Below are 14,156 nucleotides of genomic sequence, written 5' to 3'. Positions count from 1 at the left end.
ACTGTTAAGAAAGAGGCGCTAATCATGGGCATATTCCATCTAATGTCTACTTTCAACTGATCCTGTGATTCGAGTTTCGTCACTTTTCACGAATCCGAACATGGTTTCCCCCTGAAGAAGAACCCAGTAACTTTATGAACGATATCGTATTTAAGAGATAAAAGGAGTGGAGAGTAACACCTTTATTACAACCTTACTATTACATAAAAAGGTACATTCCCACCTTCAAAGCACTATTTACAGTCTAGTCTGAAGAAGTCTCTAATGACAGATTTTGTTTCAGTCCGATTTTCACTGGCGCATCATTACGAACACAAAAGAGCGAGGAGAGACAAAGAAAACGGTGAATGGAAATGAACAGCGGTTAATTTTTGCATTTTTCTCTCAGTCCGTCCAAAACCGGAAGGTAAAAACAGCCTGTCATGCTTGAGAGAATTCCAGTTGAGAAAGTACTTGGAACCAAACCAAAAATAAAAACTGCAGCCAATCAAAAGAAAGAAACATGAAATGAAAACACGAGTGACCAAGTCGTGATTGGTTTTAGTTTTGAATCTGAGTGGTTGAGTTAAGTAAACCAACTACAATTAGAACGCCCCAGCAATGAACCTTAGCACCGAGATCACGCCGGACAGCGAAAGTAACACAAACGTAACCATGAACATAAAACTGAAACAAGATTGTTCTTCTTCGTCATTTTCCTAACTTTTCGCGCGTGTCTTGGCTTGTGTTTATGCTCAAGCGAAAACCAGCCTTTCCTGGATGCGAGCGGCAACCTTTTAAACCACTATTACACATTTATTTCCCCTAAACATACACCCATTACATTACTTTAGTGACAGAATAAATAATTTCTTGGAGTTAAATTAACACCAGAGCAGAGCCACTAAATTCCAAATTAAAACTGAGCACTTCCTTCGCCCCCCCTTCTGCTGTCAGCATGCGCTGAAACGTTTTCTTTAAAATATGATAATCCATTTACATCCGTTAGTGCAGGCCTCTGCGAGATATCATGACCCATGTTGCGAAGATCCTTCTTTATACTAGAGGCCACTTCCTTGTCTTCGAATTTGTCAGCTAGGGGAAAACATAGAGCAAAGTCAACCGTTTGTTACGTTTCAATAACAGCAAATAAAATTTAAATCAAACAGAAAATTGTGATTGCAACTGGACTTTTGGGGAGCAAAGGTTAACTCCTCTCTGTTCTTCAATGGGCCATATTCATCATGCAGTGCCTCTTCTGAGGTACGCACAGCCCGTTCCCAGTGGTGGAGCAGATTAAAAAGGGAGGAAATTTGGGTTGGATTCACTTCATGGTTATTCGCCTTGAAAAGGCTCAGATAAGTGCAAAGCATTTCATGCCAAAGAATTTTAACTCTCCTTTTCAAATACAACTCATTCAAACTTGAACCCTCATTTTGAACATGACAGTACTTAGAATTCGGAAAAGGCATATTTGAGTCACGCCGTTGTCTGTATACCATATGAGAATTCTTAATTTACGTGAACACTGACGAGACGAAGTCAAATTTGGTAAAATAGCAATGAACGTCATAATTATTTGTTTCTCTCTGCCTGTCGCATGCAAAACCAGAAATGAAAAACAAAGCCAACATCAGTACCTTCAATTTCTGGAGTGCCAGTGTTTATATTAAAGAATACTCTTGGTCTTTCAATGGAATTCTTCAACGACATATTAAAGGCGAGATAGCTAACCAAAACTTCAGCTACCGAAGGCGTTATGTACATTCCACCAGAAGCCCCCAGTGACATGCGGAACCAACAACGTTTCTGAAGAAATAAAACAAACGTTAACAACTTCTAGAGCGAACACTCATGATGCTCGATTGGAACACGGAGATGTGGAAGAAGGAGGATAAGGTGAGAGAAAAAGAGGAAGGGGTAAAATTTCCGCAAAGCCCCATACTAAATACGCATTCAGTTCTCGGTTGGAGAAAACAATGACAAAAACAATACATTGCCATTGAGAAAACAGATTTGTTTACAATAGTATGGGGCTGTGCGGAAATTTTACCAAAACATTTTACAATTTAAATAGAAAGTTATAATACAATATTTACACGACTAATCGCCACGCCGTTTATTAATTTTTTGCCATTGCTAGAGCACCGTTTTACACCGTTTTTCCCAAATCTTACTCCTTGAATCACTCACAACAATAACGATACATCAGTTGTAAATATTGTGTAAGACAGACACATGTTCAAAGTTTCAAAGTCTCGCTTTTTTGCTGAGATACAATCATAATTGCTTGGTTTTTCATTCTAACAACAACGATTGTGGAGATTACCGAGCTGTAATGTAATTTTTTAGTTTTCCTATAGTCCTCGAAAAACGTTGCATTCATCTTATCGCAGGTACCATTACTCGACGGTGCATTTTATTAGTAATTTTGCTTCCATATGTCAGTCTTTTAAATGCAGTTTAACATATAGGCGACATTGAACCTTGGCAAACTTCGTTACCTCCTTATGAAGAACAACAGTTGGCACACAGGACGAGAGAGGACGCCTTCCTGGCACAATAAAGTTAGCCTGAAAGTAAACGGCCCGAATGTTGGCAGTTAAATGAACAAATTCCAACTGAATAAAACACATTTAGCACGTTCTTACGTTGCGTTAGGTCGTCGACGAGGAGAGAGTCGAGGTTATTCTGTGAAATGTCGGGCTAAGATATTTTTATAAGCAAGGCTGTGCTCTAAGGAAAATTTCAGGGAGCCCTTCGGGCTCCCAAGCGTTTTAGCTTGGGTGCCCAGGCCTAAAAGATGGTCGCCCAAATCAAAATTTCGGGGAGCCCTTCGGGCTCCCAAACATTTTAGCTGAGGTGCCCGGGCCTCCTAGTTGGTCGCCCAAATTAATAAATCAGTCAGTTAATTATTAAAAATTAAACAAACTGTTTTCGTAACGAGTCAAATAGAACTATGTGCATTTATTTATTGTTTTTATGTTCATGAAACATCGTAGCTGATCTTAGCTGCCATGAATTTCCGCAACGAAACCCGCGGCCGCCCCCAAAACTATTATCTTTTTGGAATAAGTCATCTTGTTGGAAAGTCATCGTTTAAGAGCAGAACAGAAGTATTTTCTTTCCTATGTTATCGGTGAAATGTTCAAGACAAATGAGCTTTTTGTGGATTCGGTCGATTTTATTTTTAGTGCGTGATACGTAATAACTTGTCACGACACCAAGGACAATGCGGGACTTATAGAGTTTATACCCGTTTCTAAAACAATCACAAAAAAAACGTATCTTTTCTTTTTTATACATCGTGTTTTACTGGAAAAACAATCTTAAGTTATGTTTTTGCCTCGCAGACACGGCAGTAAAAAGCCGGCTAAAATATTAAATTAGCATAGAAGAGCGACTCCCGTGTTTATTCAGCGATTTATTAATCGCCGACCGTACTTTACGCCTATCAGAGCAGAAGTAACAACTTCTTTTGAAAAACTAGCTGATGAGCCATCCCAATTTAAAGGAAAAATTTGAATGCTATTGGAAAAGCCGTTAAAATCGAAAACTGTGCAGCTAGTCAAGTTCAAAGTCAACGATTATGCTACATGTGAATTCACGTGGAACGACCTTTGAACATCAACGCGCGCCCGATGGAACAACATTTTCTTTTAAAAGAACGACTCCCGTGTTCATTTAGCGATTTATTAATCGTCGACCGTACTTTACGCCTGTCAGAGCAGAAGTAACAATTGATTTTCAAAAACTAACTAACGAGCCATCCTAATTTAAAGGAAAAATTATAATACTATTTGGAAAAGCGGTTAAAATCGAAAACTGTGCAGCTTGTCACGATCAAAGTCGATGATTATGTTACACGTAAATTCACGTGGAACGACCTTTGAATATCAACGCGCGCCCGATTGAACAACATTTTCTTTTTTTTTTTTGACTGTAAATCAAGAAACCAACACCAGCCAGTCGCCCGGCCGGGCGACCAAGAAAATATTTTCAGTCGCCCGAGGCCAAATGTTAGTCGCCTCAGGCGACCGGGCGCCGTTAGAGCACAGCCTTGATAAGTATGATTACTTTTGGAATGGCCATCATTTCCCTATAAAGGTGGAATAATACATAGGATGTAGCAAACGTTTTGACTTACCTTGGGTGGCCCATCCCAGCCAACCTTCGTGACTCCAGGAATTGAAAAGTCTGCCATCTCATTGTTTAAAATAATTCCGTTCTCTGTCATGATGCCCGAACCAAAATATTCATTTATTGAGCTGGAAAAAACACATCGAAAAAACGAATTTTAGATATCCTTGCAGCTAAGAACACTACTGAACTAGTAGTTGAAAATAGGACCAGACAAAAATTCAGGCTCGTACGGGATTTGAACCCATGACCTCTACGATACCGGTGCAGCGCTCTACCAACTGAGCTTACAAGCCAACTGGGAGCTGGTCAATATGTTGGGTCCAAATAGACCATCCAAGTGATGAATAATGATTTTAGATGTATGAAATTCACATATTTGTACTGCGGAGAAGAAACGAATTTGGAGAGTATTACTCAGTTGGTAGAGCGCTGCACCGGTGTCGCAGAGGTCATGGGTTCAAATCCCGTACGGACCTGAATTTCTTTTTTTTCAGGTCCTATTTTCAACTACTAGTTCAGTAGTGTTCTTTACTGCGAGGATCTCTTAAATTCGTTTCTTCACCGCAGTGCAAATGTATGAATTTCATATATCTAAAATCATTATTCATCACTTGGATGGCTTATTTGGACCCAACATATTGACCAGCTCCCAGTTGGCTAGTTAGCTCAGTTAGTAGAGCGCTGCACCGGTATCGTGGAGGTCATGGGTTCAAATCCCGTACGGGCCTGAATTTTTTTCAGGTCATATTTTCAACTACTTGTTCAGTAGTGTTCTTAGCTGCGAGGATCTCTTCAATTCGTTTCTTCACCGCAGTGCAAATATATGAATTTCATATATCTAAAATCGTTATACATCGAAAAAACATGGAAATAATCATTCCCGAGTTTAACAGAAAATCTAATGTACTTACACACTCCAAGACTTTGCATCGGTTGTTAAAGTCCTTAACAAATTGCATATTGGGTATTGGCCTAATTTCTTCGAGGTGTATTTATGGACCAATACAACACCATGATCTACAAATACTCCAGAACTAGCAATTGCGAAGAGCTAACGTTCGAACGTCAGTTGATAATACTTAATGACCATAGGAAGGGTTAACCCGGATGGACTAACTCTAGCGCAACTCTTCTAACTGTCTTTTGTCAGTTATGTTCTAAATATAGTGTAACCCTTCCACACACCTGGTAACACTCACGAGTTCACCATCGGGTCCAATAACAGACACGTGCGCAGTACCATGTGACTCTGCTTGGCCAAACATTGGCCCATAATAAGATTCATTGAAGGTTTTGTTGGGTGAGATTTTCTCTCTGAGGGATTTCGCATGTTCTTTGCTGAAAGAAAAGTTGGATGTGAGAATTTTAAAAAAAATGGGAACGGAGAAGATTCATTTCCATAACTAAGAAAGGCGTTGAATAATTTTCAACAAAGGCAGAACAGGTCTTAAGTTCTAACATCGATTTTTACAGATTTTCTTTTCCTTACAAATTCCTTACAACTAAAATTAACATTTGTATCTAAAATGCAAGTAAAAGTCAAAAATATACTTTCTTTCTGACTCTAACACATAATTATGAATAATGTTGGTGTGTATCAATGAAGGACACAAAAAGACTGGAGGCGCGGTCGCCTTGGTACCCTTCTTTGATATGTTGTCACAACGCTGCGTGACAACCCACGAAAGGTGGCGAAGGTCAGAGAACTTAAAAAAGGAGTGGACCAATGGAAAGAGAACGAAAGGAACATTTAGAGTAAAATGTGAAAAGTATAAAGACTTTATTTCCCCAGCACCCTGAAATCCTTCTACACAAACAAAACGTTTCTACAAACTTCTATTCATTTTGCATAAAGCGAAACATTAGAAAAAAAAAGGTGAAATTGTGCAGCACATCTACCTTAACATTTGGTTAACAATTTTTGTGACATTGCCATCCTCAAGCAATGACCTCTGGGCAAAAGCAAACTTTATGGCCTACAAAATAAATCAACAAACACATTTATAAGATATGTGGGCATCACAATAACTCTTCTACAAAATTAATTAAGCCTTAGTTAATTTTGATCATTATTGCAATCATAAAACAGGGTACTACGTGTCTAAGAAGTTCCAAAATAAACTGGAGAAAATTTAAGAACTACTATGCAGCTGCAGTAGACTCATATGGTGCTTCATTAAAAAAAATTAACTCTGTGCAAAATTACAATTTAGGGGATTTCCTCTGTAAAATTTCTTATTGGAAATCTGATGAGACAGAAGGTTTGAATGTTTGCCTGTATTTTCCTAAACATGTATCTTCCTCACCTCTATAATGTAGTGGTATGAGCGGCTTTTTCCTTGATCTTTGTTGGTGAAATTAAATCCTTCAAGGATATTTAGCAATGACACTAAAACAGGTCCCCCAGAAGGTAAAGGTGTTGTAATCACCTGATAACCTGGAAAAATATCGATTGAAGATGACAACAACATTGAAATTTTACTTTCATGTTCACAATAGGGGTTAGAGAGTTAAACTAAAAGAACAGGCACACACAGTTTTAATTCTATCAAACACTGAAAACATACATGTACACTTGTATCTGCTCTCAGAGCCACTTAAATATTTTGCTTACGTTCAAAACAAAAATAAATGACTAATTTATTGTTTCTTACCAAGATATGTTGAATTAATGACAGCTTTGCTAAGAGGCTTGTAATCTGACAAATCTTTACTGGTTAGGATTCCATTTGCTGATGTGACCTGAATCCAATACAACAAGTAACATTAAAGTCTATAGATTCAAACAATAGTGAAAACTAATTTGTAGTTCAAAGTGAAAGCAAGTAACTTTTTAAGCTTCTATTGAAAGTTAACCCCCCAAAAATTTGAATCTTGTCACTTTTTCTTTATCTGTTCTGCACCATGTTTATTCATTAGTGATTTTTGGATGTACACTCATTGATATGTATCTTGCAACCCTCCAACTGCATGATTTTGCAAAAAGTTTGTATTTTGAATTATTTATTATTAACATGTCCTTGATCAATAAAAATTATTGATGATAACCAGTAAAGGTTCAATAACATCAAAATTAACAAAATGGGAAAATGCAGGACTAGTTGTCAGCTTTAGCAAATTAATTTGAAATTGTCACTTAATTATGGCTAAAAAATTCATTTACATCAAAAATTCCTATTTTCTCCAAATAATAAATGGTTCCTTATAAAAGGGCTGAAGCGAAAACGAATACAATATGTACAAAAGTGTGGTTATTTAAATGAACTGCTGGTAAATATAGTTCTCTCCATTTTGAGTCATTAATTTTTTTTGGAGTCCTCTCTTTGTGACTTGGATTGAATGTGTCTTCTTGAATTATGGTCAAGTTACCAACGGTTCAACTTGCCAATGTATAAAATCAAGTAGAGATGCCTGTAAGTTGGTCTTCAATCCAGTACAACTTATTAGAAGTTAAACAAAGTCATATAGAAAAGTAAAAGATATTTAGTAAAAAAACGATTTTCTTTTCTTTCAGCAAAATTTATAAGGATCTCATGGCAAATAAAGCAAGGTAAACATCCCCAATGACTATAAAAGCTTCAGACGCAACAAGTAATTATATATTGTTTTCACCTGACATCACAACAGTTATATTGGTTATCAAAGAAATAAAAATGATAGCCATGTTGATGCCCTAAGTAAGTCCTGTAGGATTTGATAACTTTCCATACACATTAACACTTTCTTTGTTCCAATCAATTTGCATACAATGCAGTTTACACTGAAGACATAAAAATAAATAAATAAATAAATAAATTCCCAATTTAAGTTTTGCAAGCTAAAAATATAAGATAAGTAGAAAATACAGTAAATTGTCCTAATGCCCTGGAGTGGACTTCCAAGCAAAGCCCACCTGAATTCTTACAAAGCAACATATCCCTTTTCATGAAAAGAACTTACCGCAGCCACTATTTTTTCTGCAATGGGTCCTCTGTACAAAACATCAGCCCCATGGTCTGCTATGTTTTGTAATGTCTCTGCCAAAGCTGGATTTCTCATTATATCTCCTTCCTAGAAATAGTAACCCATACCTCAACATTCAATCTTCTCTCTCTTCAAGCATACCTTGGTAAAAAAAAAGCTGATGCCATTTTAAGCAGGTGTCCTTTTGAAACTCATGAACTTTAAGGTAACTGTGTTTGGTACATATCATTTTCAAGTGGAATATATTAGGCTTCTACCTAGTGGTTCCACAATTCATATTTCCCAATGATTTTGTTCTCAACAGTAACTATCAATCCTTTTAAATTGGGCAAACCTGTACAAGAAGCACACTGCTGGACTCCTAAACATCTCCAGCTTTGAGAGAGTTGACTAATATATTTTCTTGAATTCCAAACCTCTTGGTGGAGCAAATTTCAATCAAGGGTTGATCTTAAAACATAATGTATTGACATGTTACTTTGATTTCCTTTCTGTTGCAACTGAAGTAAAAGAAATTACCTTCAAAGGCTTCCCTTGTGGGTCCAAAATCATTTCTTTTAGTTTAGTACTAAGGGATTCCTTTGGCAAATTCCTTAGAACTCTTCCTGCATAGCAAATTAGCCTCAGTTGATATAAAGTCAAGTACTTGTTTAAACTACTAAAAGCTTATCTTATCAGCATGTTCATTGGTTGATACTGTAGTAAGGACTATGTTCTAATTCAGAGTTTAAGGGAGAATGCCAAAATAAGGCCCAACAAAGGAAAAACAACAGACTAGAAGTCTGGTATCCAAAAAAAGGAACATGAAAGCAAAATCGCGAGGAATTTTATGCAACATTTTGAACAAAAGACTGGGATGATTACAAACGTGATAGCTTTAGTGTAATGGTTACTGCTGTTGACCCACACCTCAAAGAGAAAAAATATAAAGACTCATTTATTCTTGTGAGAGGTTTTAAAAGTTTGAAAGAAATTCCTAAGGAAAAAACCAGACTGCTCTGGCAGAAGGCAAAGGAAAGTGGCCAAACTGGTGAGCCATGACACAAGATAAAGACAACTAAAATGGAAAACAGAGTCATATTTTTGCTTGTATATTTATTTATCAGCTATTAATCACATGATTTTTCTCATAAATTTTTCAATGACTACAAGTTGCTCTTTATCCCAAATTGTACTTTAAATTTAACAATTGGTTCATATGTCAGCGTGCGATCATCGAGATATGAAGCACGCAGGAAGTTTGGAGGGCATGAAGAATGCGTCAGAGTTGCTTGAGGCTATGCCTCAAGCAACTCTAGCTTCTTGAGTGCTCTCCAAACTTCCCAATTGTTGATTAGACAAATTTTTATGTGATAACCTATACAGCTCAAGTTCAAAAAACCATAATATATGTAACAAAAGTATATTAGAGAATCAGAAGAGGAAATTCTTAATATGTCAAAAGTAAAACACAAGAAAACTTGAATGAAAAACAATAAGAAACAATCGTTTCTTTCTATTTTGTATCAAACATCTTGAGCTCATAAACATTTCAAGTGAGAACTGACCTGTGTGAGCAGTCACCTTAAAACCTTCTTTGGCTAGTTTAATGGCAGGTTCAAAAACTTCTGACCACTTTAACCTGTGATGGATATTACATAAAAATATTTTAAGCACCAACATGCATTTCAACACAAGAAGGTATAGAGAAACTGCACTAAAATATGAATTTGTCCTCTGTACATGTAATTTCACAGAAACAATTCTGTCAAAATGAAAAACAATTTTGAACCAATAGTTTGGAAGTTAATCATTAGTTCCAAGACTTAGTGTTCAAAGTCAGTATGTCAGCATAAATTCAGTTCTCTGAAGCCCTTATAATACAATTGTCAAAATTCATAACAATTTTTAAAATAGCCAGGCAGATTTATGTAAAATCCATTGTTTGCAATATTCCTCGGCATCTATTCTTTAACCATTTACACCCTAACATCAGTCTGCAAGTTCTTGCTATAGTTTTCTATACATTTCCTATGGTACCTAGAAGGACAATTTGTCATATAATCAAGAGCTTGTTGAATTTGTGATCATTTCCTTTATTCTCACAACCATCATATTTGATCCAAGAGCAGTACTGTTGGGAGAAATTAGATGCTTATAATTGTCAGGGGTTAACAGGTTAAGCTACACAGCTATGAACAATCCCATGTCATGATACTTACTTTCCAGACTTCTTGTGTGCCAATTCAAATCCTTTTATTTCACCTGGCACAGCAACTGACAACCCACCCTGGTCAAAAAATAACTTTTTGTAAGTAGAAACAAGTATAGAAATAACAATATCCTTAATGCTTACAGCTTCACTTTGGTCATACATATACCCCAGCTTAAATTCTTGATACCAGTACAGTGTATCCCATTAAGCTGTGAATTGAACAAAGAACTAATCACTTGTTTGGCCCCAAGGATAATACCAACTGTGGTACAGTAATTGGTAAATTCTCTGGTCTTGTTTTAGAATTTATTTCTTTTTCCTTACTAGCAACACTTTAATTTAGTTAGTACTGTTAAATTTTTTTTGCAGCACAATGATATTCTAACTTGTGATTTTAATGAACAACTTCTCAATGAAAATGAGTTCCTACATATTGAAGGCCAAATCAAAGCAGAAAGACTCATAAGTTTACTTTTAATTTTTTTTAACTACAAAAAGATGCAAGGCTTACAGAAACAAAGAAGTCATTGTGAGTGCAAAAAACTTTTGACTGTACTCAGACTCTATATTCCATGTCTAGACATATTGCAGTCTCACCCATCTCACAAGTGATCCATTTCCTTTAAACATGTCTTTAGTGGCTGCTTGTGGTGCAACTTCTCTGAAATCAATCACTTCTGCTTCTTCTTTGTCCTTCTTGGGAACTACAGTGAGCATGAAGCCACCACTACAAACAAAAATAAACACCAGACACACAGGAACTAACCACTACATCACTGCACTTGACTTGCTAGTACATTTAATATAATCATTAACCCTTCAAGCAGAGACTGTTCTTTGCGTCATGTCAATTAGAGAAATATTTTGGCTTGTAAATTTACATCAAAAGTCACAAATTTTGTATAATGTATTCCCATATGAAGATATGAATGTCACCTGGTGATCAAAGGATTCAAGCCAAGGCATTTAATTTTGTGTGTAGAGGAAGGGCTTTCTTCTATAAGTGCATTACTGAGAAGATGCATTTATCTTTTTTTGTCGGAGAAAATAAAATGACTACTCCAAAAGCAAAACACTTTGTCTTTTGTGTAGGAAGTTGGTCAGAAATAACATTTCCAAAGAAAAATTTGTGTGTACACATACATGACTGTATATCCCTGCAAACACTGTAAGTGCACTTGAGAAATGCATTTTTTTGTAACATTTAATCATTATTTGTAATTCTTTGCTGACTTATGAAGTCTTATTTGACATGGGGTACATGTAACTTTTATATAAACCCTGTATAAATAATATAAAAAATATTGAAGGCATCAGAAATTGAACAGTCTTATTATTAATTAACCAATTTCATTTTCATTTTGATTCATTATTTTTTTCAAAGTCACATCAAAATCATAAAAATGCAAATATATTAAATTATTTTGAAAAGGTTTTTCTACATTTGAAATAATATTTACTTAGTAAATGAACAGAAAAATGGCTAAATGGAGAAGCCATATATTTATGTGTTTATTGCATCTCTGATAGTATTTAATATGAAGTATTACTGAATATAACAATAATACTATCATACCCTCCTAGCCCTGAACTTTCTGGATTCATCACTCCAACACATAACATGGCTCCTATAGCAGCATCAGTAGCAGAGCCTCCTTTCTTGATCAGATCCAAACCCACATCAGCACATTCTTTAACATCTGACACCACAGCAGCATGACCTGATCGAAAAAAAAAAGAAACCCTCACAATCAAACAAGGAAAAGATATTACAGCAACAAAATCTACCACTTCTCCATGTGGTTCAAAATAAATTGCTTGTGTTTGGTCTGAGAGAAATCCTCATTTGTGTTGAATATAACAATATCACCCAATAGATTTTTCTTCATGCTCAACACCTGTAGTACTTGATATCATATTGATAATGTAAGGAGAAAAAACATCACCATTAATGGACACTCTCCCTAAGACCCAGTACTACACTTAAGGCTGTTACATTACAATCCCATTATTAAAAGCCCCATATAAATGTTTTATACACTCCTCTACATAGTAAAACAGATACCCATAATGAGCTGGCTCTAGTTATGGACACATTTTTAGCAACACAAGCAAAGGTCAACAATTTTGCAGCTAGCTATCAGGAGTTTCTATCATGATAGTTGTGAAAACAAAATGAGTTAAATCCATGCACATTCATTAAGGTTCGCTACATTTACGCTAAACAGGCTACATGCAAACAATGAAGGAAATAAAAAACAATGACAATTACTTAGAACCTTTTCATTGAAAACTTAAAAATGACTGACAAAAAAAATTTTTGTACCTGTATGGTGATGACCAGTATAGATATCCACAATAAGAGCTGCAGTCACAGCAATGCCAAACACTAGACAAGCAACTATGATCATACGGACCTCCCTCCCTCTGTTACGCTTTCTGTGCAGGTTATAACCACTGCTTATAGGATCACTCTATAAGAATTATATACAATGTACCGTGAAGCATGAAAACATTCCAGGAGTTCCACATAGCAGATCACCAACTACTTATGCTTGGTTGGATTAAGTTTTCAAAGTCCAAGATTACGTACTTATTACATTTTCTCCTGGGAACTAAATTAATAGCAATTTTCTCTAGCAGATCCCTAGCAGATATAGTAATGCGGCATTTTCAATTTTCATCATTTGCCTCACAGCAAACCTCTCTATCAGGAAATGAGGGAGAATTCATCAAATCGAAGAGTGTAATTTCCAAGAAAATCTATTATGATATGGTAATTTATCTTTTTTCGGTTTCCGCAGGTTTTCTGATCATCTAAGTACTGATTTCGTTCCTCAATTATCAACCAGATACTGTCATTTTGAAAATTCCTGGGCAATCTTTGGAGAGATTTCCGCACAGCACCGTCATTATGCTTAGAGTTTATGGATTAAAAGAGAGCTAAAAATATCTAGGTAATCGATTGCCTCTGGGATTTTTCCAAACTGAATTCGAAATAAAGTAATATATATCGATATATGTTTAAATCAAATCATAACAAGCATGAGTCAACTACCTGCATACATTATATCTTAATTATGTTCAACCAAAATGAATCGACACGCAATGATTGAGGCTACCTCTGGTAACAGGGGGTTTATTAGCTTATCAACCTTCAACAGTAATTATTCCATAAAGCACAAATGACGCTTTAAGCTGATTAGAAAGTAGAGCTTAGTGTGCTTACCTGTTCGCCATCATGCCGAATGAGGCTAACCGTGTCTTCGGCCGAGGTGTTCATTTCCTCTAACGCCGTTCCGCCAACCATTTTTTCTCTTTCATTCAACGTCGAGCGGGTTTCTTATACACTGGGATATTTAGATCTCTACAAAGACACGAGCCAGATTTGCGAAAAAAAAATAATAACCTCCTCTATTCAGTGTGTCGTGCTTTCAGAGGAAGTTTACGTTTCCAGACGATGAGAATTGGTTCCAGACTCCTGCAGTCGTTTTGAGAGCCCGCTGTGCTTTGAATCATCATCAGTCGGTCACGACCGGACTTGGCTGGTCCGGTACAAGTTCCTGTCGTTCGTGGAGAGCCAAAGCCAACCTCTCAATCAGCTGAAGGGTTGACGATTGGCCCGGTCCTCTGCCTTATGAAAATGAGTAATAATTGCCCAAAATCAAAGTAGATGTTGACAATTATACATTTTTTTTCCTTTATTTTGTCGGCTAAATACTAAACCAGTGGAAAGCGTCAAAGGCCCTCTCTGATGGCAACTCAAACTCCGAATATCCTTTGCTACTCACCTTCGAGAGACTCACGGGGAATTTGCGCTAGAAAATATTGTAAGCATTGCAGGAATAAATGAGTTAAAATCATCTTTTTGTGCCAT

General features: G+C 36.4%; 1 protein-coding gene across 1 annotated transcript; it reads right to left on the bottom strand.

Moving 5' to 3' along the window:
* Window positions 1-167: 167 nt before the first annotated feature.
* Window positions 168-13,735, bottom strand: LOC131771581 (glutathione hydrolase 1 proenzyme-like). The gene is made up of 16 exons (XM_059087393.2): window positions 13,509-13,735; window positions 12,606-12,753; window positions 11,856-12,000; window positions 10,877-11,006; window positions 10,287-10,354; window positions 9,633-9,706; window positions 8,605-8,690; window positions 8,062-8,172; window positions 6,777-6,864; window positions 6,429-6,559; window positions 6,022-6,098; window positions 5,308-5,460; window positions 4,127-4,247; window positions 2,484-2,552; window positions 1,620-1,788; window positions 168-1,074 (listed from the first exon to the last, which is right to left on the bottom strand). The coding sequence occupies exons 1-16, from the start codon at window positions 13,587-13,589 to the stop codon at window positions 896-898; spliced, it is 1,830 nt and encodes a 609-aa protein (XP_058943376.1). The 5' UTR covers window positions 13,590-13,735; the 3' UTR covers window positions 168-895.
* Between the last annotated feature and the right edge of the window lie 421 nt (window positions 13,736-14,156).

Source organism: Pocillopora verrucosa, chromosome 1 (genome assembly GCF_036669915.1).
Source record: "Pocillopora verrucosa isolate sample1 chromosome 1, ASM3666991v2, whole genome shotgun sequence".
Taxonomy (NCBI): Eukaryota; Metazoa; Cnidaria; class Anthozoa; order Scleractinia; family Pocilloporidae; genus Pocillopora; species Pocillopora verrucosa.
The sequence above is the reverse complement of the archived record's forward strand: the minus strand, read 5'-3'. Positions and strand labels throughout refer to the sequence as shown.

What these genes read in the sequence shown, in the direction of transcription:
- LOC131771581 (XM_059087393.2), bottom strand. Translation starts at nt 13,589, where the DNA reads ATGGTTGGCGGAACGGCGTTAGAGGAAATGAACACCTCGGCCGAAGAC. An exon ending in GAAAGTTCAGGGCTAGGAGG is followed by an intron (nt 11,007 to 11,855) that starts GTATGATAGTAT and finishes TTTTGTTTGTAG; the next exon opens with TGGTGGCTTCATGCTCACTG. An exon ending in ATGGATCACTTGTGAGATGG is followed by an intron (nt 10,355 to 10,876) that starts GTGAGACTGCAA and finishes TTTTTTGACCAG; the next exon opens with GGTGGGTTGTCAGTTGCTGT.